The sequence below is a fragment of the Polypterus senegalus genome, chromosome 18, assembly GCF_016835505.1.
Source record: "Polypterus senegalus isolate Bchr_013 chromosome 18, ASM1683550v1, whole genome shotgun sequence".
Taxonomy (NCBI): Eukaryota; Metazoa; Chordata; class Cladistia; order Polypteriformes; family Polypteridae; genus Polypterus; species Polypterus senegalus.
Genome location: NC_053171.1, coordinates 44,797,464 through 44,822,148, shown reverse-complemented (window position 1 = coordinate 44,822,148; position 24,685 = coordinate 44,797,464). Strand labels below are relative to the sequence as shown.

At 41.2% G+C, this 24,685-nt stretch overlaps 1 protein-coding gene across 12 annotated transcripts in view; it reads left to right on the top strand.

Annotated features, from left to right (window-relative positions):
• The window catches only part of syne2b (spectrin repeat containing, nuclear envelope 2b), a 437,867-nt gene that overhangs the window by 91,896 nt on the left and 321,286 nt on the right, over positions 1-24,685 (top strand). For all 12 annotated transcript variants that reach the window (XM_039741095.1, XM_039741096.1, XM_039741103.1 and 9 more), the window contains 4 exons: positions 918-1,014; positions 1,127-1,302; positions 10,447-10,614; positions 22,720-22,863. In XM_039741095.1, the coding sequence (XP_039597029.1) occupies positions 918-1,014; positions 1,127-1,302; positions 10,447-10,614; positions 22,720-22,863 (585 nt within the window). The remainder of the gene's footprint in view (positions 1-917; positions 1,015-1,126; positions 1,303-10,446; positions 10,615-22,719; positions 22,864-24,685) is intronic.

Here is a 24,685-nt window from a genome sequence, read left to right as displayed (position 1 = left end):
CTCATGCTGCAGGTAGTCCTTTTTTGAGCCAGACATTTCAGGTTCACTGACCACCAGTAGTTTACCACAGTGCAAACCTTCAAACTTTTATGCATTGTGGTGTGATTCCACAGCAATTCCCAGGCCAAGGTCAAAACCAGGAGATCAATGAATCGAGACAACAAACCATATCACTAAACTAGAATAGAGGTCAGAAACCATAAGCAAAAAACATGAGAAAAAAGAAAAGCAAAAACTAAGGCACTAAATACGTTTTGTGTTTTTATCCACAAACTTTGATGACGTGACTACTGAACTTCAAAGGTCATGTGCACCTGAACAATGCATCCCTGATGACAGAACCACAGAATAGTGGTGAACACCAAAACTAAAATGGCACCATAAAAATAAACACATCATAATATCAATAGAATTTTAAATTACTCAGAATAACTAAAGAGTGCAAAATAATAATACATTCTAAATCTAAAAGATTATTGATTCAGGAAAATGAGAAAAAGTGATTTAAACCATAAAAATCTCCACAAACAGCCATTCTTTCATAACAGCTTGAAGAAGACACCAGGGAGCCATTTTGTTTTTCTAATGCTTTTTGATAGCAAGACAAGACAGAGCCTGACTGTGTTAACTGAATGGAAGAGTTCACATTTTTGTCACGTGTATAATAATACAATGAAGGTCTTACTTGCTGGTGCCCTCTGGCCTGGTGACATTAATACAATATCAACAACAGAAGTAAAGGCAATGAATACAAGAATATGCAGAGGAGGCAGTGTACTGTGTATATCCACTATATGTTCAGGAGCCAGTGTTTGCCACTTTGTTTACTAATTCCTGGTATGAATTCCAGATATGGAACAGTCAGGCAGGTGTCGGCTTGCCTCCCCACTTACTCTTTTCTTCCTTTTATCTCCAAGGGTGTTATAGAAGAGCAGAGCCTGATTATGCATCTGCATGCCGCTGTCGAGCAGCTCAAGTCAATTGGCAGCAGTTACACAAATCGCAGTGCTTTAGGTAAGGGTGTTTGCCGTGGGTGTGGTGGGCCTGACAAGCCTGGGATGCGTTCCTTCACAGCTTTGCTCATTCCATTGCTCCTGTGTTATTTAAATTTTTTTTTTTTTTAAAGCTAACGACTCTGCACATATCCAGAAGTTCCTGGCACAGCTTGATTCAGAGTGCTTGGAAACAGTGGAGTCAGCACAAAGCGTGAAAAGCTTGTTGGAACGAGTCGTCAGAAGCTGGGACGTTTACATGGAAACATTTCAGTCACTTCAGTCATGGCTGGAGAGGCACCCAGAACAGGTATGAGAGGCGACCATCCGGGTGATCTCTGATTAGAGAATGGTTCAAAAATGAACAGAGAATTAATTTGGTCAGCTTGTCTCAAAAGAGTGAGTTCAGAGAGCCAGTGACGTGAATATTCTGAACTACGAGACAATCTGTTATATGCCCCACACCATCTATTGACAAGTGCTCGGCTGTCATACACCCCTTTTACTATACGCCCACTTACCAGCTGAATCTAGATTGATGTTACAGACGACTCACCATATCCTGGCAGCAGTAGGTGCAAAGCATGAACAAACCCACCAACACACATACCCAAAGGACCGCTTTAAACTTTCCAATTAACTTACATCTATGGGATTTGAGATAAACACCAGGGGCCTCAGGCATAATGCCATGCGAAGAATTCACACTATAACATGGTGTACGGACAAAAGCGAAAATGTTCATACGCCCAAAAAAAATCCAGATGCATAAATCTGTGCAAATGACAGCTTCCACGTTCTTCCACTAAATAAATCCCGGTCACCGTGAAAAGTAACGCACGTGCACGCGCCTGCTGCCCCACCCCAACTCCTCCCAGAATTACGCCTCTTTGAATATGCAAATCAATATAAATAGTCCTTAAGCTCAGCGTTCTGTGAAAAGGCAATGGCAAAAGCACGAGGGAAAATAGAAGAATTTCAGTGAATATCAAGTGTTGGCAAAGGGAAAATGTACTATTTGTTGGTTTAAACAGTGGTATAAACAACAAAAGGAAGTTGATTGAATGACATAGCGTGTCGGGGAAACTTCATAAAGTCACACAGTGCCCGAAATAAAAAAGAAGATATCAAAGTCGCCGTGAAAAGGCGAGTTGTAGCCCTCCGTCTGAGTGTCATATGGAAGCTTATTAGGGTACAGAGAAAAAAAAATAGGCACACAGTTGGGGAAAAAAGCATGAAATGTCAACTTTAATCTCGAAATTTCCACTTTAATCACGTACTTTATTTTGTCATTAAAGTAGAACATCATAAATTTCATCTTAAAATCTTTTAATTTACTAGTTTCTCAAATCCCATTTTAACTAAAGTAGCATGTTAAATGCTTTGTTTTGTATTTGATCTTCTATGTGCTCTATGTGTGTGAATCACTATGTGCATCTTAAACTGGCTTTCTCTTCCTCCGACAGGACACAGAATCCATTACATTTGTGATATTACAGCTCTCTGAATAATTGAAATACTGAGATGTATACTTTCCCGACCTTCAATGAAATAATTTATTGTAGCAGTACTGTCTCTTTCAAACGTACTAACCTCCAATTCTTGTCCTTCCTTTTCTTTCTCCAAGTAACCAATCGCCACACAATCAGCTCTGTAATAGATGTTAAGCCATCTGTAAGCTTAGAACGCCGATTCTTCAAAACTTTCAAGGAACATTGAAATATCTTCATAGTACATGTTTAATTATTCCAACCATCTATCCTTCCCTTGTCGCGCCAGCCCCAGCAAAAATACAGCGCGAGGCAGGAACAATCCATGAACGGAGCGCCAGCTCCTCGCTAGTGCTGTGGCACCGTGTCCTTACATGTTTAATTATTAACAATATAGATTATTTAAATTAAGTTAAAGTTTTATCTGTATAATATAATAAACATATTTTGCTGCATTTCATCTTAAAAATGATATTGTCATCATATGTAAATACGCGCTTTATAAAGTGGCTCAGGTTGTGCAATATTATAACTGTAGTGCAAGTTTACTGTGAGGTAATTGTACTTATAAGTGCAAAGCGTTCTACAAGGGGCAATTGATAGACTGATTCAGTGCGTTTATAGTTCTTGGGATGAAACTGTTTCTGAACCGCGAGGAAAGGCTCTGAAGCTTTTGCCTTATGAGAGCAGTTCAGTAGACAGCATGGCTGAGGCAGCATGTGTTTGATGCTGTATACTGATAATTCTCTTTTTCAGCTGCTGTACAGCTGTGATTCTACACTCAGATACAGTGATATAAATTCTCCGAGTGGTGCAGTGAGAGTAATATGGAAAAAGATGATCTGCTGTGCCAACCCCTAACATGAGCAGCTAAAAGAAGAAGAAGGTGCAGTGAGAGTAACAACGCTAAAGCAGCTATGGTATTTAGAATAGTCTGGCCATTCTGTGGACCATTATATGTTTACAGGTTCATTACGATCAGATGCATTAAACTAATAAACAATATGCAGTTAATTTCAGTGTATTTATAAAGCCGCGTCAGGGATGTGGATCTAAAAAAAAAAGGGAAACCACACTGGAACAGTACCACTGGTTTGACGCTGGGTGCTGCCAGTTTGCAAAACCGAGCGGAGAACTCATGTACAGCAGGATTGGAGCTACCATGAAAATGTGCGTGGCTTTACGCCAAGTTTAGGTTTTATACATAGCGCTTTGTAACGTGGAAATGTTCGTACGCAACATTTTTATGCGTACGCACCATTTATACATGAAGCCCCAGAACACCCTCCAAAAAAACAAAAAATCTGACAGACAATCTTGAACACCGAATTCTAGAACTGTGTGACAGCAGAGCAAACCACTACATCAATGTGCACTCCATCATTCACCTCATTCCCTATTGTTAATCCACTCCTGAGCTCACCCCATCACCTATCAGTCACTCTTGAGAGCTGAGGCAGCATGTGAAATGCATGCTGGGAGGATGAACCTCTGACGTAGTTTAATTGGACAATTAAAATAAACAGAATTGTCTACATGGTGATAATTAACAGAATATCAAAGACCCTCATTTGGATACATGTAATCCATAAAGCCGGTGCTTTTGTTTTTTCTTAATTTTTTCTTGAGTGTATGGCAGCCAGTAATCATGTCAAGTCAAGTTTGTTGTCAAATGTACATAGTACAAAAGAATTCTTACTTGTGCATCTCCTCAGAACAGTTGATAAAGTACAAAAATAGATAAAAATTAAAGTAGCATGCAACTCCTCTCCAGATCCTTTCAAGCTCCATCAGGTTGGATGGAGACTGTTGGTGGACACCTATTTTCAAATCCAGAGATGTTCTTTTGGGTTCAAATTAGGGCTCTGGGTGGGCAGCTCAAGGACATTCCCAGAGCTGCCCCTTAGCTACTCCTGCGTTGTGCTTAGGGTCAGTGTCATGATAGAATTTGAACCTTTTGCCCAGTATGAGATCCAGAACACTCTGGATCAGGTTTCCATTTAAGGAGATCTCTGTACTTTGATTTGCTTAGCTTTCTCTCAACCCTGAAAACTCTCCCCATCCCTACTGCTATAAAACAACTCCACAGCACGATGCTCCAACTGTTGGAATGGTATTTGTGATTTCTCGTGCCCCTAGCCTTCTAGGATAGTCACGACCAAGATGAATCAGCACGAGCGAGGAGACCAGCAAGATTTTTATTTCAGAATGTGTGCAGATTTTATTTAAACAAAGAATCAAAGTGTCCAGAAGTGCCAACAAACAGTCCATTCAATACATACATTCCTAAAATGGTGCCGTTATGATCAAACATTATCATTGGATGCAAGTAAATAAATTAATTCCATTGAATATGTTTAAAATCACCAATGTTGAGAGGTAATCTCTGTGCATTTTCTGTATCTCTCATTCCATGTCAGGACATCAGGAATCTCAAATATGCATTCCACCACATGCCGGTCCACCACGCTACCCCGAGCTGCTACCTCAGTCGGTAACCCGCAGTTCCCAGAACCGCCACCTCAGTCGGTTTCCAATTACCCTTTGCTCTGATGCCACCACACCTTGATTCTCCCACCTCCAACGAGTTCCTTTGGCCTCTCCCCATCTTGTTTGCTCCACTGCTCAGCAGACTTGATTGCGGCCACATCACGGAACCTGGACAACGGCTCTCGGTCTTGCTGTCTTTTAATTAATGAACAGGGCTGATTCTGCCCATTCTGTCCCTTTCTGTTCTCTCTCCCTCTACCTCAAGCACCTCTCTGACAAGCATTTGCTTCTCTCAAACCAAAACTTCATACTTCTCCCATCACAGGACCTCTCACTCACCTGCATTAACCTGACCCTTTAGTCTCCTGAATCTGTCAACAACTGGTGCTCATTTATCACGCTGTCTTTTAAGTGTACATATCACACCAGCGCGAGTTAAATCAATAGGTTCTGTTAAAAACCCATTAAAATAAATTAATAGCCCCCACCCTCCACGGCCTCTTCTTACTCCACAAGTAATGAGCAATTCCTGTTTTCCTCCAGGCATTATGTGTAGAATTAAGGCCAAACAATTCAATCTTGGTTTGATCAGATCAGAGAATCTTGTTTCTCATAGTCAAAGAGTTCATTAGGTGCGTTTTTGAAAATTCCAAGTGGGTTTCCATGTATAGGCAGGCCCACAATAGCTTTTATGGATGCCCTTATTAATACGAGATGCAGATAACTCAATGTGTATCATTAGTGACAATATGTGGGGATTTCCAATGTGAAGCAAGAAGAAGATTAGCACCAAGAGGGCCTAAACTGCTAAGGTTCTGCTGGTAAGAGGCGAACTGCAAGGAGGACAGATCTGAAAGGATTGGAGTTGAAGGCAATAGTGGAGTATCAACAGATAGATAGATAGATAGAGTGACATAGAAAACATGAGGGCAGAACTAGGACATGTGAAGAAAAGTGCCTGGGACACTCAAAGTGCAAAAGTGACAAAGAGGGTCTGGTTAAAGACCCATCGGATAGCGCTTACAGGGAGGAGGGTACAAACTGGATCTGTTAATATTTAGGATTTCTGGAACAGTGTTTTACATAATGAAATATGGTCACCCAGACAGGAGAAGTAGAAGGAGTAGGGAGGCCTCAGAGCCAAACTGAGGTGTGTTGCATACTACAGAATGGACACTGGAGTCTGGGTGCTTAGAGGGGAGAAGGAGCGAGACATGGAGTCATGTCCACATTTCAGTGGAGAACTTAAGTGTGTTTCACTCATCTGTGCAGAGCAGCCTCGATGTTCATAGAGAGAGTGTGATGTGACAAAACAAATAAAGATCTCATCTGTCACTGGTTACACAGCCATTAAGACAAATGCAAGGTTCAAATGGAGCAACCCTGGAATAGACAAATTAGGCAAATGTGGAAGATGGGCGCCCTCTGCTGCCCATGTGATTCCTGTCACTAGTACTAAGTAGAATAGAAACTCCTATTCTGTGATGTAAATGAAAATCACTATAAGAAACTGTATTAAGGAAGGAAGGAATGAATGATATTTATTTATTTTAAAAGGGACAGATTACAGTTTACAAAGAAGGCCTCGCTGGATTGCTCTTTTCATTACTGACACACCAAACTAACTGGTGAGGCAATCGTCTCCTCCCTGAGGAGTGCTGATTGAGGGTGATAAAAAGGCATTTGTTCCCATATCACCAATCTAAGAATGACAGACAAGGTCTTTTGTCTCCGAATTTGCAGAGCCATGCTGCTCTAACACATGCCGATGCCTTTGATGAAGTGAATTTAGCACAGTTTAAAAAAATCAATGTTTTTTACATTAGCAAGTACTAAAGTAAGAAGCAACTAGTAAATCACAAGACACACACTCTGCCACACACATTTAGAGCTGCACATTCGTCTCACCTGCCTCTCTTTAGGATGTGGGAGGAAACCCACACAAAGATCAGCAGAGCTAATCACCTTGCCATTGTGCTGCCTGCCTATGTTACATTACGGCAGATTCAGAAAGTATTCCAACTCCTTCACTCTCTGCACTCTTTATTGTGTTTGGATTTCATTTTACATTGATAAATTTGACCTTTTTGCCCATCTATCTACACTCAATAACTCATAATGACAAGAGAATTTGAAAGTTTTCCAAAGGTATTAAAAATCAAAAATTGAAATCTGCAAAAATGGCAAATTCATCCATTTCAAATTAAATCTACATCACAACAAAGTGTGCAGAAAGTAAAGAGCTCTGAATACATCATCAATATACTGCACAGTATATTATTCATTCTCAAACTCACTTAATACTATTCAGGGTTCCTGGTGGGGGGCTTCGAGACTGTCCTGGCAGTGCTAGTCATAAAGTAAAAAACGGCCCTGGACAGGACACCCATCCATCACGTCGTCCACTCCCACACCCATGCAGGCCCTAATTTGTAATCGGCAATTAACCTGACCTGCACAACTTTGAGGATGGAGGAGGAAAACTGGAGTATCCTGAAGAAAATCCACACTCACGTGGAGACAACACAGACAATTGTCCGCTACAGGATTTGAACTGTGGATCTGTGGAGCAGCAACATTAACCACTGGGCTACCTGACCCGACCTGACCCAGCCCATGTGTGACGTGCAAGTATTCTGCATGGGTTATCCTCCCACACTCTTAAAAATGTTCATGTTAAGTTAAATGGCATCTCCAAACTGGGCCTGTGCAAGTATGAGTGTGGTTATGTGGGACTTACCCTTGCGACAAACTGGCACCCTGTTTATTGTTGAATTGGCCTTGTGTATGATGCCTCCAGGGGATGCATTCTGTCCCCCTGCAGCCTTAGAAATGATAAATTATAGTTTAATAGGGTCATTACTGTCATATGTACAGAGTACAGTGAAATTCTTACTAACATGTGGTAGCATGCACTGCATCACCAGTCTCCGGTGCCCTGATTAGTGAATAGAAGAATAGAACTACCCTTAAATAGATTACTTTAATTCAATTAGGTGGCTTGGAGAATTCTGTATTATATTATAAAATATCATCCTCTTTAATAAAACCCCTGTGTGCGTCCAGGTGTCCGTGTGTGTGTCTTCTGGTGAAGTGCGCATGCGCGGGGCCACACAGCACGTGTTCAGTCTCTTCCTGTGCTTTCCCTGTGCAGAGAGATACACACACAGGTGCGTGCGAGTCACGCACACACACATGCACATGAGTCACGCACACACACACACACACATGCACATGAGTCACGCACACACACACACAGACACACACGAGTCACGCACACACGCGAGACAAACAGGCAGCGCGACAGACAGACAAGACACACACACAGACAGGCGACAGACAGACACACACACACACACAGAGGCGTGCGCTTAAGAGACATACACGCGAGAGACACACACACGCAGGCCCGCGAGAGACACACACACAGGCGCGCGTGTGCATTGTTGCAATGTTACTTTTCTTGGTTGTTTATTAAATTACAGATTTTTCAAATGTTCATTTTTTCCCTGTGCTTAAAACTCATTAAAAAAAGGGTTTTTAGCGAGCGGGTCATAAGGCTATAGCACAAATCCTTGCAGTGTTAGTTTTCTCTGTTGTTCAAGGTTTTCTTAGTGTTAGTCAATGTTTTTACATTTAGTTTACTATTACGCTGTGCTTTCTATGGTATAGTTAACTATATTTATGCTTAAAAACTTAAAAAATATATATTTACATACAGTTCATACGGTCTGGAAGGGATTATGGTCGTGAACCGAGGTTCCACTGTATTACTGTCAGACAAAATTACAGGCATTTTACGGAAATACAAACCAGTATAAATGAGAGAGAAAATTAAAGGCACACAATACAGTGACACATATTACAGCCACATACAAGGTCCCTTGCCATTTAATATAGACTTCATACAAATGTTTATGCACTACTGTTCTAGCGCCTGTTATTTTAACGGGCTTAATGTCTAGTATAATAATATTATACTAGCTGTGCTGCCTGTCTAAGATGGGTCAAAACCTAAGTAATCAATTTTGATACTACACCTATTGAAGTGACAAATGCAAGGCATATGCTGCTGTTATATACCATTTGGTATGAGATTTGTAAAAGCAGTCTTAATATTCGTGGTGCACCATCTGTTGGAATAATTTATTTCTAAAAATGTTTGTGATGTGCCATCTTTTGAATGACAGAGACATAGCAACCCAGACGGACGCAGAGACAGACACAGATACTTATCCTTTTACTATAATGCTGCCTGTGCTACTTGTCTAAGACGGGTTGAAATCCAAGTAATCAAGTGTGATGCACCATCTGTTAGAATGGAAAATGCAATGCATGTCTCTGTTCTATGCCATTTAGTATGGAATTTATAAGCAGTGTTAATGTTTGTTATGCATCATCTGTTAGAATGACAAATGCAATGCATTTTATTACTGCAAATGTTTGCGATGTGCCATCATTAGGAATGACAGAGACATAGCAACCAGATGGGCACCCAGACAGACACACAGACAGACACACAGTCACTTATCCTTTTATTAAGGTTGAAATATTATCTTATTTTAAATTACCATAATTTATTTCTCCTTATTTACACATGAGGCTTTGTCTTGGTCTTCCCACATTTCATATACATGCTTGTTAATTCCGAGGGAAGCCCTGCACTGGCTCAGTAGGAGTGAGTGAGTGAGGGTGTACGTGCCTGAGTGTGTCCTATGGAGGACTGGTTATTCTGTCCAAAGTTGGTTCTTGTCTTGCAACTAATGCTGTCAATACAGGCTTTGACTACTGCAACACTTAAAACACACTTTTGGCTTCATTTTTCTAAAATCCTAATGTATGTGTTGGTTTGAAATAGCCAGTGAGTTGTGATTGAGAATAAGGAACTTTCTGTTTTTACTGTGTTACTAACTTATAATTTATATTGTCAGTCTGTGTGTGTATCCTTATACTGGTGGTGTCACATCTCTCTTTTATGGAGCAATTATTTTGATTTATGATCTCTCGCAAGAATATAAGGGCAGAGGAGTGATTCAGTATGCAATCAGCTGCCTGTGTATGCAAAGCAAACCTAATCTAGCCTTTAAGAAGTGATTTGTGATATACAAAACTAAACAAATAAAGACACAGCTTAATAAACAAACACTCCACCCAAAGGCATTCTTGTTAGATTAGCAGGATAGGCTGTAGCCCCTTGTGCCCCTGAGCTGGGATGTACTGTGGCAGGTTTCAGTCCTGATGATTTTCAACTGCCAGATTCTGAATTCTGTTGCCTTTTTCGTGGTGCTTGTTTGCTGTGCCACTGCCGCAGAAGTGTCCTACTCCCCCTTTACACTATCTCTCACTCACTGTGCCCTCCTTCAGAATGCATAATAAAAATGGAGGGGAAATTAAACACAGTGGACCAGCCTTTCCTCTTCTTGTATTCAACACCAAGTGTTACCTCAGTTCAATTGTCATTTTCCAATCCTTAGGCCACTTTGGAAGAAAGTCTGACAGAATGGGAAGCTCTGCATGCCCAGGTCAACGAGGTTGGTAACTTTTTAATCGAAGTCAGCGATGAGGAAACGATGGCCCGCGTCTCCAAGGAGCTGAGCAGATTAAACCGGCAGTGGTGTGACGTCATGAAGAACACTCGATTTGTAAGTACCGCTCAGGGACCTGTTTTGGGAGTTTGGGGTGGTGGCCTGATGACTTTACTCTCCTTAAAGAATTATCTTCTTCTGTCTGACCAAATGATTGAATCCTAAGTGTAGCAATCAGTGTGTCTTGGCTGCATGTCAATTGTATATGTGTGTGGAAAGGAAGTCATGTTCAGTTGTTTGAGATATGTGACCAACTGGAGAGCTTGTCATTGTTGGAAGTTTTATCTAAAACAAATTATTTGTTTATTTATATATATATAGTAATCCCTCCTTGATCGCGGGGGTTGCGTTGCAGACCACACCATCTCCGCGATAGGTAAAAATCCGCGAAGTAGAAACCATATGTTTGTATGGTTATTTTTATATATTTTAATCTCTTATAAACTCTCCCACACTGTTTATAAATATTCCCCGCAGAGTTATACAGCATAAACCCTTTGTATTCTCTTAGATATTAGGTAAGATTCATTGAAATTATGTATATAAACACACTGTTTATATACAGTAAAACCTAAATATTCTTTTAAAGATATCGAGCGTCTTCGATATCACATATGTTACAGTCAGGCCACCAGCAATAAATACATACAGTACAAGAAAAATAGTATACAGTAAATGTGTGTACAGTGACACTAAACGTACGTACATGTACTAAGTACTGTTAAGTAGAAAAATAATTATGGTTACTCACCAACAATGACATGATGACTTGTCCGATTACGATGAGTTTAGTTTTACTGCACAACAAAGGAGAGCGTTACAGCCCTTCTAAAGGAGCCTCTTCAGGCGATTGTGTAGCACCGCCGTTGTTCTTCTTCAATCCAAATCCCTAAAGCAGATTCCATCCAGACTACTGCCTTATTACACCCACTTACAACTCGTTTTGCACACTGGTTAAAAGGACACTGCGGCCGTAGATCTTATATTCCTTTCCTACTTTTGAAATAAAAAGAATCGCAGCCTCACTGATGCTGTAATGGCGTCCTACAGTGGTGTAGCTTTTCCCTTCCTTCAACATATACAAAACTTTTACCTTTTCGGCAATCGTTAACATCTTCCTTTGGCGCTTGGGCACGGCCCCTGAAACAGTAGCAGGAGCAGATCGTTTTGGAGCCATAATGAAGGGCTTGACTATGCACAAAGATAAACACAAAAGAGCACAAAAGTTAACTCTACACAGCGAAACACGTCACCTGGATGTACTCCAGGTACCTCCCGACAATCTTCCGTCGGCACTCCCCAGTGTGGTGGAAGTGCCGGCTGTGCAACCGGAAGCACTCTGGGTGTCCCCAGTCCTCTTCCCCCCCAGCACTTCCGGGTGTGGCGGAAGTGCTGAGGTCCAGGGCTCCAAAGGCATTGGGGCGCCCCCTGGCGGTGACCACGGGCTCCTACAGGGTTGAGCTTCAAAGCTATGTACCCGTGGCACCCAAAGGCACCTGGGCGGTCACCCCCATGTGGTCTGGGGAAGATGTTAGCCCTCCTCCGGTCCTCCTGAGCATCCTGGTCAGGTTGCCTCCCCAGCCATCTGCGACAATATATCCATCCATCCATTTTCCAACCCACTGAATCCGAACACAGGGTCACGGGGTCTGCTGGAGCCAATCCCTGCCAACACAGGGCACAAGGCAGGAACCAATCCCAGGCAGGGTGCCAACCGACCGCAGGACACACACAAACACACCCACACACCAAGCACACACTAGGGCCAATTTAGAATTGCCAATCCACCTAACCTGCATGTCTTTGGACTGTGGGAGGAGACCGGAGCGCCCGGAGAAAACCCACGCAGACACGCGGAGAACATGCAAACTCCACACAGGGAGGACCTGGGAAGCGAACCCAGGTCTATATATATATACTGTATATATATATATATATATATATATATATATAATGTTTCACCAATATCATCATTGTTGCACAGTTTTGAAATTTGTTTCATGGTGGCTGCCACATCATTAGTGGCAACAATGTTTATTGCTGGTTACATGTTTGTGTCCAAATGTTTGCATACATTTAAAAGAAACAATCACAAGAAATAGCTATTACAGAAAGGACATTTGGGTAGTTAGCACTTCTCAACCTCTGATTTTTGTCCTCTTTGTTTTCTCATTCTTCTACCTCCCAGGTTTTCACCCATGGCCTGCTTAAATGAGCATCCTGTATTTTGTTTGCTCTCTTCTGGCACCTTCATTTTCTGGTCCATCTTCTTTACAGTTCCTTTCGGATGAGTGTCTTCTTTTGCACACAGCACCTGCCTGTATCCTCATTTACTGGTCCAAGAGCAAGACAAGACCTCCAGTTAGGCAATTCCTATTTTAACCTCCCAGCCCTCCATCACTTAGTTTAAGGTTTTCTGATAATTTCATACAATGCATCTTCTCTTTGTTGGCTTGAAATGTAACTTCCACTTCTCTTTCAGATGCTCCTGGCACTGTTTACTTGTTGATTGTGTTTTCATTTTGGCTTCTGTAGTGGCTCCATTTTGCTGTTGGCTATATTTTTCTATTCTACTAACACTAGCTTCGTACTTATCTTGTTGGTAGTCAGTGCAGCATCAAAATCTATGACACATGTTCCCAACAGATTTAAGTCCGATGATCTTCCATTCATCATTCAATGACTTTGTACAGGTCACATCACCATTCATTGGGTGCCTATGGGTGTTTAGGAGTTGGAGCCTACTAAGATTGAATTAAATTGGTCAAAGTTGAACATCTTCCACAGCAAGGTTTTCTTGGAACTGTTTGGGATGTCACTGTGATACTCTCTCTCATTTCTGACATCCTCTAAATTTAAATTCATAGTTTCTAGTTGTGTTAGGTTGGGTTTTTCTTCATATTATTAGCAAGTGTGCATTGTGATGAACCAGGAGCCCTTCTAGGAGTGATGCCACCAGAAAAGGCACTGACCTGCACAGCCTGGAGAGGGTTTCATACTTCATAGAATAATAAAGGTTTAGATCTTCTATGGTTGTCTGCAGCTTTAGCATAATGCAGCCATAAGAAATGTAGAGGTGGTTCAAAATGAAGGTAACCCTCTAACTATATGGCTTCTTTTAAAGTCCTCCATTGAATTATCTGTTTGTTCTTCCACCCTAAACAACACCTCTGCAGGAGCCTTATGGACTCACAGGATGGAATTTGAAATGCATACTGCCTGTGATCATGAAGGTGTCAGCCATTGGTCACCATGTGTCCAGGCCTGCAGCTAGTTCACATTTCTATGTATCACTGAAGAACAACTGCTGCTACATCACTCAATTTCTAATTGAAGTCCTTGCTTTCTACACAGACACACAAACACACACATGGTCTTTCCTTTTTTGCTGTTGCAGATAAGATGTTTCTCATAGCAGTTCACTTTCTACCTGACATATCATTCACCCACCATATGTGAAGTTAGCATCTTCATCCAAGTGTTACTGTGAGGGGAATAAAAAGGAAGTGCAGTGGTCAATCAACCTTGAAGCAATCCAGGGAATCTACCCAGAAAAGCTTGAAACCCCTGAGGAGGAGACTGGTGGATTAATGAGCTTGTCCACCTCCCAGAGTGACAAAGCCAAGGGTTGCATTCGGTAGGGTGTTTGTCTTTATGGCCTCTGGCCCTGCTTGAGCTGTAAGTGTACCTCATTCACACAGCCTCCCAACAGCACACTTTAATAATGAGGCTGTCACTCCGGCGACAAGTAACAATAAAAATGAAGTAAAGCATCTTAATAATGAAGCTATTTTCCCTCCAGTGTATGAAAATAAACATGAAAACAGCATAAAATGAAATTACTTTGTTCCTAGCAGGTTTATTACACTCCATTATTTGTTGTGATGTGAATGATGAATAACGGCTGTTGACAAGTCCTTTTCGGGAATTTTAAAATAAAATATAAAGCAGCTGTGTTCTGGGCCTTGCCAACTTTTGTCAGCCATGATTGTTCATGGTTAGTAAGGAGAAGGGCATGCGGTGCTACGTTGGAATCTTTATGCTGAGATTCTGGAGCCTCTCTGTCATCATAATAAGAGCAATGCAGGATGGTGGTCTTGTATGTTCTAATGACCTGTGATGGAAGTCAAAATGCATATCATACTTGTACATGACCAGTGCCCCGACTTAGCCAGACTACTTGGTTAGCATCTGGATGCATGAGAGGTCAGGTGTCTGCAACCTTCGTGAAAGCCATTTAGCACTGCATTGTGGGATAGGTGCTGGATTAGCGTCTTGTCTCATAATTTGTCTGTACTATGTAGCAATATGTTAGAATAAGAATGCATTAGAATGCGTCTGTGAAACCAACACAGATTTAGTTAAAACTAGCAAAATACCCGCGCTTCACAGCGGAGAAGTAGTGTGTTAAAGAAGTTATGAAAAAGAAAAGGAAACATTTTAAAAATAACGTAACATGATTGTCAATGTAATTGTTTTGTCACTGTTATGAGTGTTGCTGTCATATATATATATATATATATATATATATATATATATATATATATATTATATATACACACACACACACACACACACAGACAAACATATACACATCTACATATATACATATATATACACATATCAACATATATATACACATATATATACATACATACACACACACATATACATATACACATACATACATACATACAGATAAATATACATATATATACACACATACACATACGTGTATAAATATATATATCTATACTAATAAAAGGCAAAGCCCTCACTGACTCACTGACTGACTCACTCACTCACTCACTCACTGACTCACTTATCACTAATTCTCCAAGTTCCCGTGTAGGTAGAAGGCTGAAATTTGGCAGGCTCATTCCTTACAGCTTACTTACAAAAGTTAAGCAGGTTTCATTTGAAATTCTACGTAACGGTCATAACGGTCGATAATGGTCGATAACGTCCGCCATGTTGAATTTTCTTATTTATGGCCCCATCTTCACGAAATTTGGTAGGCGGCTTCCCTGCGCTAACCAAAACCGATGTCGCGTACTTATTTCGTGGTATGGCGCCATTGTCGGCCGCCATATTGAATTTTCCAAACGTCACTAATTCTCCAACTGCCCGTTAGGTAGAAGGCTGAAATTTGGCAGGCCCATTCCTTACAGCTTACTTAAAAAAGTTAAGCAGGTTTCATTTTGAAATTCTACGTGTAACGGTCATAACGGTCGACAACGTCCGCCATATTGAACTTTCTTATTCATGGCCCTATCTTCACGAAATTTGGTAGGCGGCTTCCCTGCGCTAACTGAAACCAATGTACATACTTATTTCGGTGGTATGGCGCCACTGTCAGCCGCCATATTGAACTTTCAACGTCACTAATTCTCCAACTTCCCATGTAGGTAGAAGGCTGAAATTTGCAAGGCTCATTCCTTACAGCTTACTTACAAAAGTTAAGCAGGTTTCATTTCGAAATTCTACGCGTAACGGTCATAACGGTCAACAACGTCCGCCATGTTGAACTTTCTTATTTACGGCCCCATCTTCACGAAATTTGATAGGTGGCTTCCCTGAGCTAACCGAAACCAATGTACGCGTGCTTATTTGGTGGTATGGCGCCACTGTCAGCCGCCATATTGAATTTTCCAACATCACTAATTCTCCAACTTCCGTATAGGTAGAAGGCTGAAATTTGCAAGGCTCATTCCTTACAGCTTACTTACAAAAGTTAAGCAGGTTTCATTTCGAAATTCTACGCGTAATGGTCATAGCGGTCAACAACGTCCGCCATGTTGAACTTTCTTATTTATGGCCCCATCTTCTCGAAATTTGGTAGGCGGCTTCCCTCCACTAACTGAAACCAATGTACGTACTTATTTTGGTAGTATGATGCCACTATCGGCCGCCATATTGAACTTTTCAACAGTCTTTGTTACTTATGGGCCCATCTTCAAGAAATTCTTTCGATCAAAGAATTGTCACTTACCGAGTGGTTTCCATGCCCGGAGATACCACCTACCTTTTCCATTCTCTTTGTTACATATTGCACGGCCATATCAGGCTCACTCTTGACATCCAGAGGAACATTCTGTCTTATGTATTGAATGACTGGGACAGGTTCAAGGTGTGGACTGATGACGGTACAGGAGATAATTATACTACACAGGAGCACTAGAAGAGTGAAATGCTTAAGCCCTTCACCTATGGTTCTGCATGTGAGTTGATGGCTGCCGCTGAATTGTTCGGTTGTCGCTTTCAAGTGTACTGAAATGGCCAAATATTTTACACCTTTCGACAACCGCCAATGCCTCTTAAACATCTTAGATTCACAGGTGACGATTTCAGTAGTGGACACTTTGATGTTTATGAATGTTTAAACTCTCAAAAGCTGGATGTGATTTTATCGATGAAACTGGTTGTATACTTACAACGCTTGACAGATGCTGAATGTCACTTCAACACAACAAATCCTGCAAATACTGTCGTAATTGAAACAAACCATGAAACTCAAACCGATTATGACAGCAGCAATCCAAGCTGTGAGATTTGAGACAAGATTACTGTTCACATGGCCAACTGTAAGTTACATGCTCAAGAGTAAGCTCAGCGCACAGCTTGGTCATGTTACAACTGGACGGCCGAACTGACAACATGGTATACAAAGAGATCCTTAACAAATAATTATTGGCATATTGTCCCACAGTTTAAAAAGGTTTAATTTTCTTCTTAATAAAAATTTGAATGCAGTACTTCACGCTGCGGCCTTGGTATTTTGCTAGTATATATATTGTGGTCCCGGCGGGCTGGAGCCCGGCGGGGCGCTAGGAGGAGCGAGAGGAGGGCTTGTGCCTCCTCCAGACCGCGAGGGGCGTCCGTCCTGGTTCTGTTGGGGACCACGGGTCAAGGGCACGGAAGCCCAGCCCTGTAGGGACCCGTGGCCACCGCCAGGCGGCGCCCCAGGGCCTAATTATCCCGGGAGCCCGGCACTTCCGCCACACCAGGAAGTGCCGGGGGGAAGACTTTGTGTGGCGTCCGGAGAGCTACCAGGAAAACAGCCGACACTTCCGCCACGCTGGGGCGTGGCCAAGGAGTGGATACTGGGAACACCTGGGGCTCATCCGAGAGCATTATATAAGGGGCCGTCTCCCTCCAGTCATTGGTGGACGTCGGAAGGTAGCAGGACTGAGCTGGAGAGAGAGGACGGGAGGCGGCCAGGAAGGCACAAAGACTGTGAGCCCTGGACTTTTGTGCAATCGGTGCAAGAGGCACTGGGGTGTGAGTGCACGATAACTTGGTGTAAATATTGAAAATAAAAGTGTGTTGGGTGAACTTACGATGTCCGTCTGTCTGTGTTCGGGGCCAAGTTCACAATATATATATATATATATATATATATATATATATATATATATATATATATATATATATATATATATATATGCAAAAGTCATTTTAACAAATAATCAGCACTAAAGTGCATTCAACTGAGTCCAAAACAAGACTGAGGAAACAAAGGAAAAGGGGCAGGTTTTAAAGGGGAAGACAGGAAGTGAGGTCATATGGATCCGGCACGTGGTCTTCCGCCATTGGTTCATAGCCGGACGTGACATCAGAGGGACTGGAGCTGGTGTGGCCGACTTCCATTGGCTCAGTCCCAGAAGTGATGTCAGGAGAGCCAGGTGAAATCCCCCGGGAATGGTCTACAGGCAAGGGAGAAAAGAGTCAGTGCACTCTGCCACACCCCGGCATGCCTCCGAACTGCCTTCACTCAAGCCCTTTGGCTGCCTCCCATGCGCACGTGTGTGACAATATATATACATACACACAGACACATGTATACATATATATACAGATCTACATATATACACACATATATACAGTATATATATATACATTTCCACATACAGTATATATACACATATATATACATATCTACATATATATATATATATATATACACATACATACATACACATATATATATATCTACATATATATATACTGTATATAGCAAAATCCCTGTGCTTCGCAGCGACGAAGAACTGCTTTTAAATTTTTCTTAAGAAGAAAAGAAAATCTTTTTAAACTGAGGGAAAATATGCAAATAACTATCTGTTAAGGATCTCTTTGTATACCACGTTGTCAGTTCAGCACTCCGGTTGTAATATGACCAAGCTGTTTACTCTTGAGGATGCAACATATAGTTTTGTCCAGGAGAAAAGCAATGTTGCCTCAAATCAATGGCAACCTTTTGTAGGGTGTGTCCCTGAGACTTATTACTTGTCATCGCGAAGCAAAGCCTTACTGGAAATTTGAGGCATTTGAATTGAATTGGGAGATCAGAGGGTATAACGATGATGCGAGGAATACATTCAGAGTGTGGCGCTCTGCTGTTTTTTTGTGTAGCTGCCTTCACACAGTTTCTCCACTGCTTTATAAACAAACGCCATATAAGGCCATCGTTTCTCCTTGCTTCACAGTTCTGTACTGTTTTATTGTTTGTTTATTATGATTCTTATAGTTATTGTGTAGCTATTCGAGACTTACTTTACTGTTCAGGTACCCATTTCCTTTATTTAATCCACAGCTTGTACGTTATTTTTTGTTCGTTTATTACGATTATAGATATTTATTGATTCCCTTCTTTAGCTGACTGCCTGCTCATATAAGGCGCTCTGCTGGTTTTTTGTGAAGCAGCCTTTACACAGCTTCTCCGCTGTTTTATAAACGAACAACATATAAAGCCATCCTTTTTCCTTGCTTTACCAAGGATGCCGCCTTTTTATTTAATCCACAGGTTCTCCGCTGTTTTATTGTTCATTTATTACGATTATTATAGTTCTCTTTATATATCACGTTTTCAGTTCAGCACCCTGGTTGTAATATGACAAAGCTGCGCGAGCTCACTCTTGAGAATGCAACGTATAGTTGTCCAGGAGAAAAGCAATCTTGCCTGAAATCAATGGCAACATTTTGTGGGGTCTGTCCCTGAGACTTATTACTTCTCATCGCGAAGCAGAGCCGTACTGGAAATTGGAGGCATCTGAATTGAAATGGGAGATCAGAGGGTATAACGGAGATGCGAGGAATACATTGAGTGTGGAGAAACTCTAGAGACAGCGTGTGTATTAACTTGTGGATTTTTCTGTGAGTATTTGGTGGCAGCGTGACGAAGTTGCTTCCGCAAGAGCGCGTTAGCTGTGGAGCTCAGCTCGGAGCATATTCTTTTCCTACCTTGTCAATTGTGTAATGTGTTTTTTGAACAGGTTTGATGCATGGAAGTGATCACTCGTACTGCTTTCAGTCAGTTCACGTGAGCTGCTCTCTTGTGTGATGTTGCGATTTCCACGGCTTTATTTAATGTTAGCTAAGACCCGGCACATAAATGTTTCTCGCTACAGCAATTTTAACTCCGTTACAAAGTGATCCAAAGTCTCGTTTATACCTCGTGTCTTCTCATTAAACTTGTATCTCGCGAATAAAATATTTGGCGTTTTCTTCAGCGCTCTTTGGGAGCTCTTCCTTCTTTTCTACGTACTGCGGTCACAGTCAGTTCACGTGATTACGTGAGAGGTGTGATGATGTGACTTGCAGCTCCGTCCCCCCATGGCCATCTAGCTAAAGTCCATTACAGTATATGGAGAAAAATAGGTTCCAGTTATGACCATTACGTGTAGAATTTCGAAATGAAACCTGCCCAACTTTTGTAAGTAAGCTGTAAGGAATGAGCCTGCCAAATTTCAGCCTTCTACTTACACGGGAAGTTGGAGAATTAGTGATGAGTGACTGAGTGAGTGAGTGAGGGCTTTGCCTTTTATTAGTATAGATTAAATGTATTGTATTATTGCATTAATTAGATGCACTTTAAAGTACTGGCATCCTGTCCAAAGTTGGTTCTTGCCTTGTGTCTTTTTATATCGGGGTTGAATTTGTTCCCTACAATTCTGAAATGAATTATATGTTTCTTTATGTTAATTTTACTAAGAAAAATGAAAATAATGTAAACAACAGAATTTTCCAGCTGTTAAGGCTTCCTTATCAAACATTATTCCCAAAGGAAATGTTTCTATATTTGCACCTGACTGGATATAATTGATACAGCAGAGAATAAGGATTCATGGGTACATTCCTGTTCTCGAATTTGGCTATGTGTGATGGTCTCTGCTTAATATCTACCTTTCTGCCTCTCTCGTCAACATGACACAGGCACTATATGCCAACACCATTGCTGTGTACAAGTTGTCAAGTAGTTGCTCCAAATACTTACTGGAGTCAAGCAGACTTACATAATAGATAGATAGATAGATACTTTATTAATCCCAAGGGGAAATTCACAAATAATAGCGTTCGGGGTAAATGGGGTTAAACCTGTGTGCAGGTGAACAACAGAGTGAGGCAGGCTTCCACAATCTCCTTGGACGTGTTTAGAACTGGATAACAACAATACCAATTATCTCCAGAAGGAAGGCTCACTTGAACCTTTTTCTTGAAATTTTGAGTGAGATACTTAAATTTACTGCCCACTCAGGAATTCTGTGGACTTGACCTGGAGGGACCCACCTCATAGATCGAGATTTTCTTTATTATGTGGTCTCTAACCACTCTAACCTGGACATCACTCCTGGGCCATTCATTCAGAAGGAACCTGCTACTTCCATGCATATGGCAAACCTGTTGACATACTTCACCTGCCAGTTAATTTCAACTCTCGTCACCAAGCCAGAAATGAGGCGGTGCTTTATGGTGGCCAAAGCCTGTTTGACTGGCCTGTTGAACAAATTCTAAAATTCCAAGCTCATCGATAGTAATACATCTTACTTACTCTATCATGGCTCGGTGGTTTTGATTTTGAATGAGGAGCTTGAAATTTTTGATAATTGGTGCCAAAAATTAATTGTACAACTTTGAAATTAAAACAGAAATGCTTTATTGACTTATGGGATTCAATTTCCAGACCCCTAAAGGACCCATTTTGCAAATGACAATTTTTACCTGTTGAATTTATACCAGAAGTACAGGATGACACTCAACTGTCACCTTGTTATAAGCTGGTGTTAAAAGCAAATATATGATTAGATGATTGAGCCTGTATTATACTAATACAGTGAAAATTTAGCTCTGTTGGAGAAGAATGTTCTTCAGGGCCAGGAATCAAAATAGAAGTGTGTGGTGGATCATGGTTTGTCTACTTATGGCCTGATGTTAAGGTTTGTTGATAATGGAATTAAGTATAGAGATTGGAGTGGTTAATCCTGAGTGGAATGTACTGCTATTTAGGAAATTTAGAGGAGCACAATAGTCCTGAGGTCTCTGCTAATCTCATGAATGTAATTCAGAATTGAAGTCTGAATAAAACTGACCTTAACAGAGAATGATGGACCTCTGCTAATGTCCACTTATCACTCATTGCGTTAAGCTATCATGTTTTCCCTGGACTTTCTATGGCTACTTCATTTTGTTCTAAATCTAGAAATGTTTAGTGAAATGGAAACTCTGATTTGGCCATGCATTGAACTACATTGGATTTGTTTCCTGCATTGCATCCATGTATAGACAGGATAGTCCACAGCTCTCTCACAATTCTCTATTCAGTTATATAGGATCAGGAAGAAGAAGAAGAGATTGTTTGGCTAAGGTGTTGGGAGGCACTTCAGCCAGCACCAATATGCAGCATCCAGGACATTGGGATGCATCGTAGTCATTTCAAAAGATGTTCAGGGGTCTTTTATGACCACAGAAAGCAAGGGCATCAGTTTTTCATCTCATCCAAAGAACAGACTCATTTTTTACAGCCCAGTATTACTGTCATTGCACTGGAGCATTGAAATCCACACACAGACCACATGGTTAGTCCCAGCCCCCAACCCACGTCCCGATCCAACCACCCATGTTGGCCTCATCAACACCTCTTCCAATAGCAACCAAAGCTTTGCTTTTTGTAGATGGTCTCCCGTCAGGCCCGCTTCAGGTGGATTACCTGTTATGAAGTGCGATTGGTAAGGAAGTTAATAGTTGGAGGAACATAGAGGCAATGCTTATTGTTGACAGATGTGCATTGGGAAGATATTCCCTTGGTGCTGTGATCATATAAAAGGATCCTGTTACATCTCCATTATACCATTTAAAGGAGACAAAAGGTTTTTTATTTGTCCACAGGAAAATGTTTCATCACCCTCTCGAAGTCCATCCATGTCTGAAAAAATCACCATTCCTCATAAAATGGAAGAGTCCTCAATGCTCCTCTGGGAAGATTTAGATGTCTCCAGCAGTGCTCAGACTGCCTTTGCAGGTGGAGCACAGGTGAGTTCCTTAAAACTCTTACATAATGTGAATTGAGTAGACATTTTACTCAAGACGTCCACATGTAGAAATGGTTTTGGTCCCAAAAAGTATGGAGTTTAGCCGGAATTAAACTCATCTGTGACAGGAGGCCCTTTGAATGTGCTGAGATTGCTACACCAGCTAAAATATTTAGCCTGCAGCCAAAAGGCTACATCTATGGAGGAATATTTTAATCAAAATTAATTAATTAAATTAATTAATTAATTAATTAATAGATAAATAAATGCACAATTAAATAAAAGTACAATGAAATGCGAGCATAAATAAATAAATGTGAAATGAAATGTATCAATAAATAAATGTGTCAAGAAATATGATCAAAAGTTAATAATATGTTTCTTGTTGCTTATTTATTTATTTAATTTTGTCCGTAATATTCTTCCAAACGCATCATGAAATACAGCTTGAAATAAAAGTGTCACTTTCACTTGTCAAAGTTGAGAGGGTGGGCTCTAACACATACTGTGTTTTGATTGGTGAATCATCTCCTTTAGATTGCTCTGGCCTAATTCAATATGTCAGTACGGAAGATGGAGGTAAATGAGACAGCATTAGAATTAATTAGCATCCATGACCGTGTCACTATCAGATCACACGCTGGTGACAAAGAATCCAACACTCCAAATGGAATTTGTAATAAGTTTTTTAATTGCTTTATTACAGCCTCTGTAAGTTAGCAAAAATAAAATAAATTGTGGGAATACAATGTGGGATGTGTGGGTAGTAGTAGTAGTACATAAATATATGTAAAATGTAGACCCGCTTACTTTTCCAAGTCAACTTTGTGAAGGCAGATGATTAAAATGTAATGTAAACTAGAAACTGTTCTGTGCTATAAAATGAAACAATTTCAATTTGTAACTGGCACATTCGCCTTGTGATCGTCTTCCCTGAAACACCATATAGATCTGCAATCTGTTGAACTTTTTAACCATATAAAAGAAAGTGTTCTATTGACTCAGCTGGAATGTCAAAGGATGGGAGTGCAGGGCAGGTAACTTCGTCACTTGAACCGGTGTGTAGCCTAGTCTGCTTTACCAGGTCTTCGATGGCTTCAAAAATAGTTTCAGCGATATCGTACTCTAAAAGGGCTGTCAACATTGTAATATCTGCTGATAAATCTTTAATTTTCTCTATAAAATATGTGATAACTTCAGCAGAATCCATTTCATCGGTTTTAGTAAACATTTTTCTAATTAATTCTTGTACTATTTCATCCTGCACTGACATACTGAATTAGGCATGAGCAATCTACAGAAGACAACTCACCAATCAAAACACAGTATATACTAGATCCCACCCTGTGAACTTTGGCAAGTGAAAGTGACAGTTTTATTTCTATCTATCTATCTATCTATCTATCTATCTATCTATCTATCTATCTATCTATCTATCTATCTATCTATCTATCTATCTATCTATCTATCGTGGCAGGCAGCTGGGGGCTGTGCCCAGCCAGAACGCCTAGAAGGACCGGGAGAGGGACTACGCCTCCTCCGGACCATGAGAGGGAGCTGTCCTGGTTTGTATGGGGGCCACGGGAGCAGAGCATTGAAACTCAACCCTATAGGGGCCCGTGGCCACCGCCAAGGGGTGCCCAGACACCTGTGAAGTCCTGGACGTCAGCACTTCCGTCACACCCGGAGGTGCTGGTGGAAGGAATACCAGGGACACCCAGAGTGCTTCCGGGTGCTCATGTGGCACTTCCACCACACCAGGAAGTGCCACAGGAAGCTCATCAGGAGGCACCTGGAACACATAAAGGTGGACATAAAAGGGG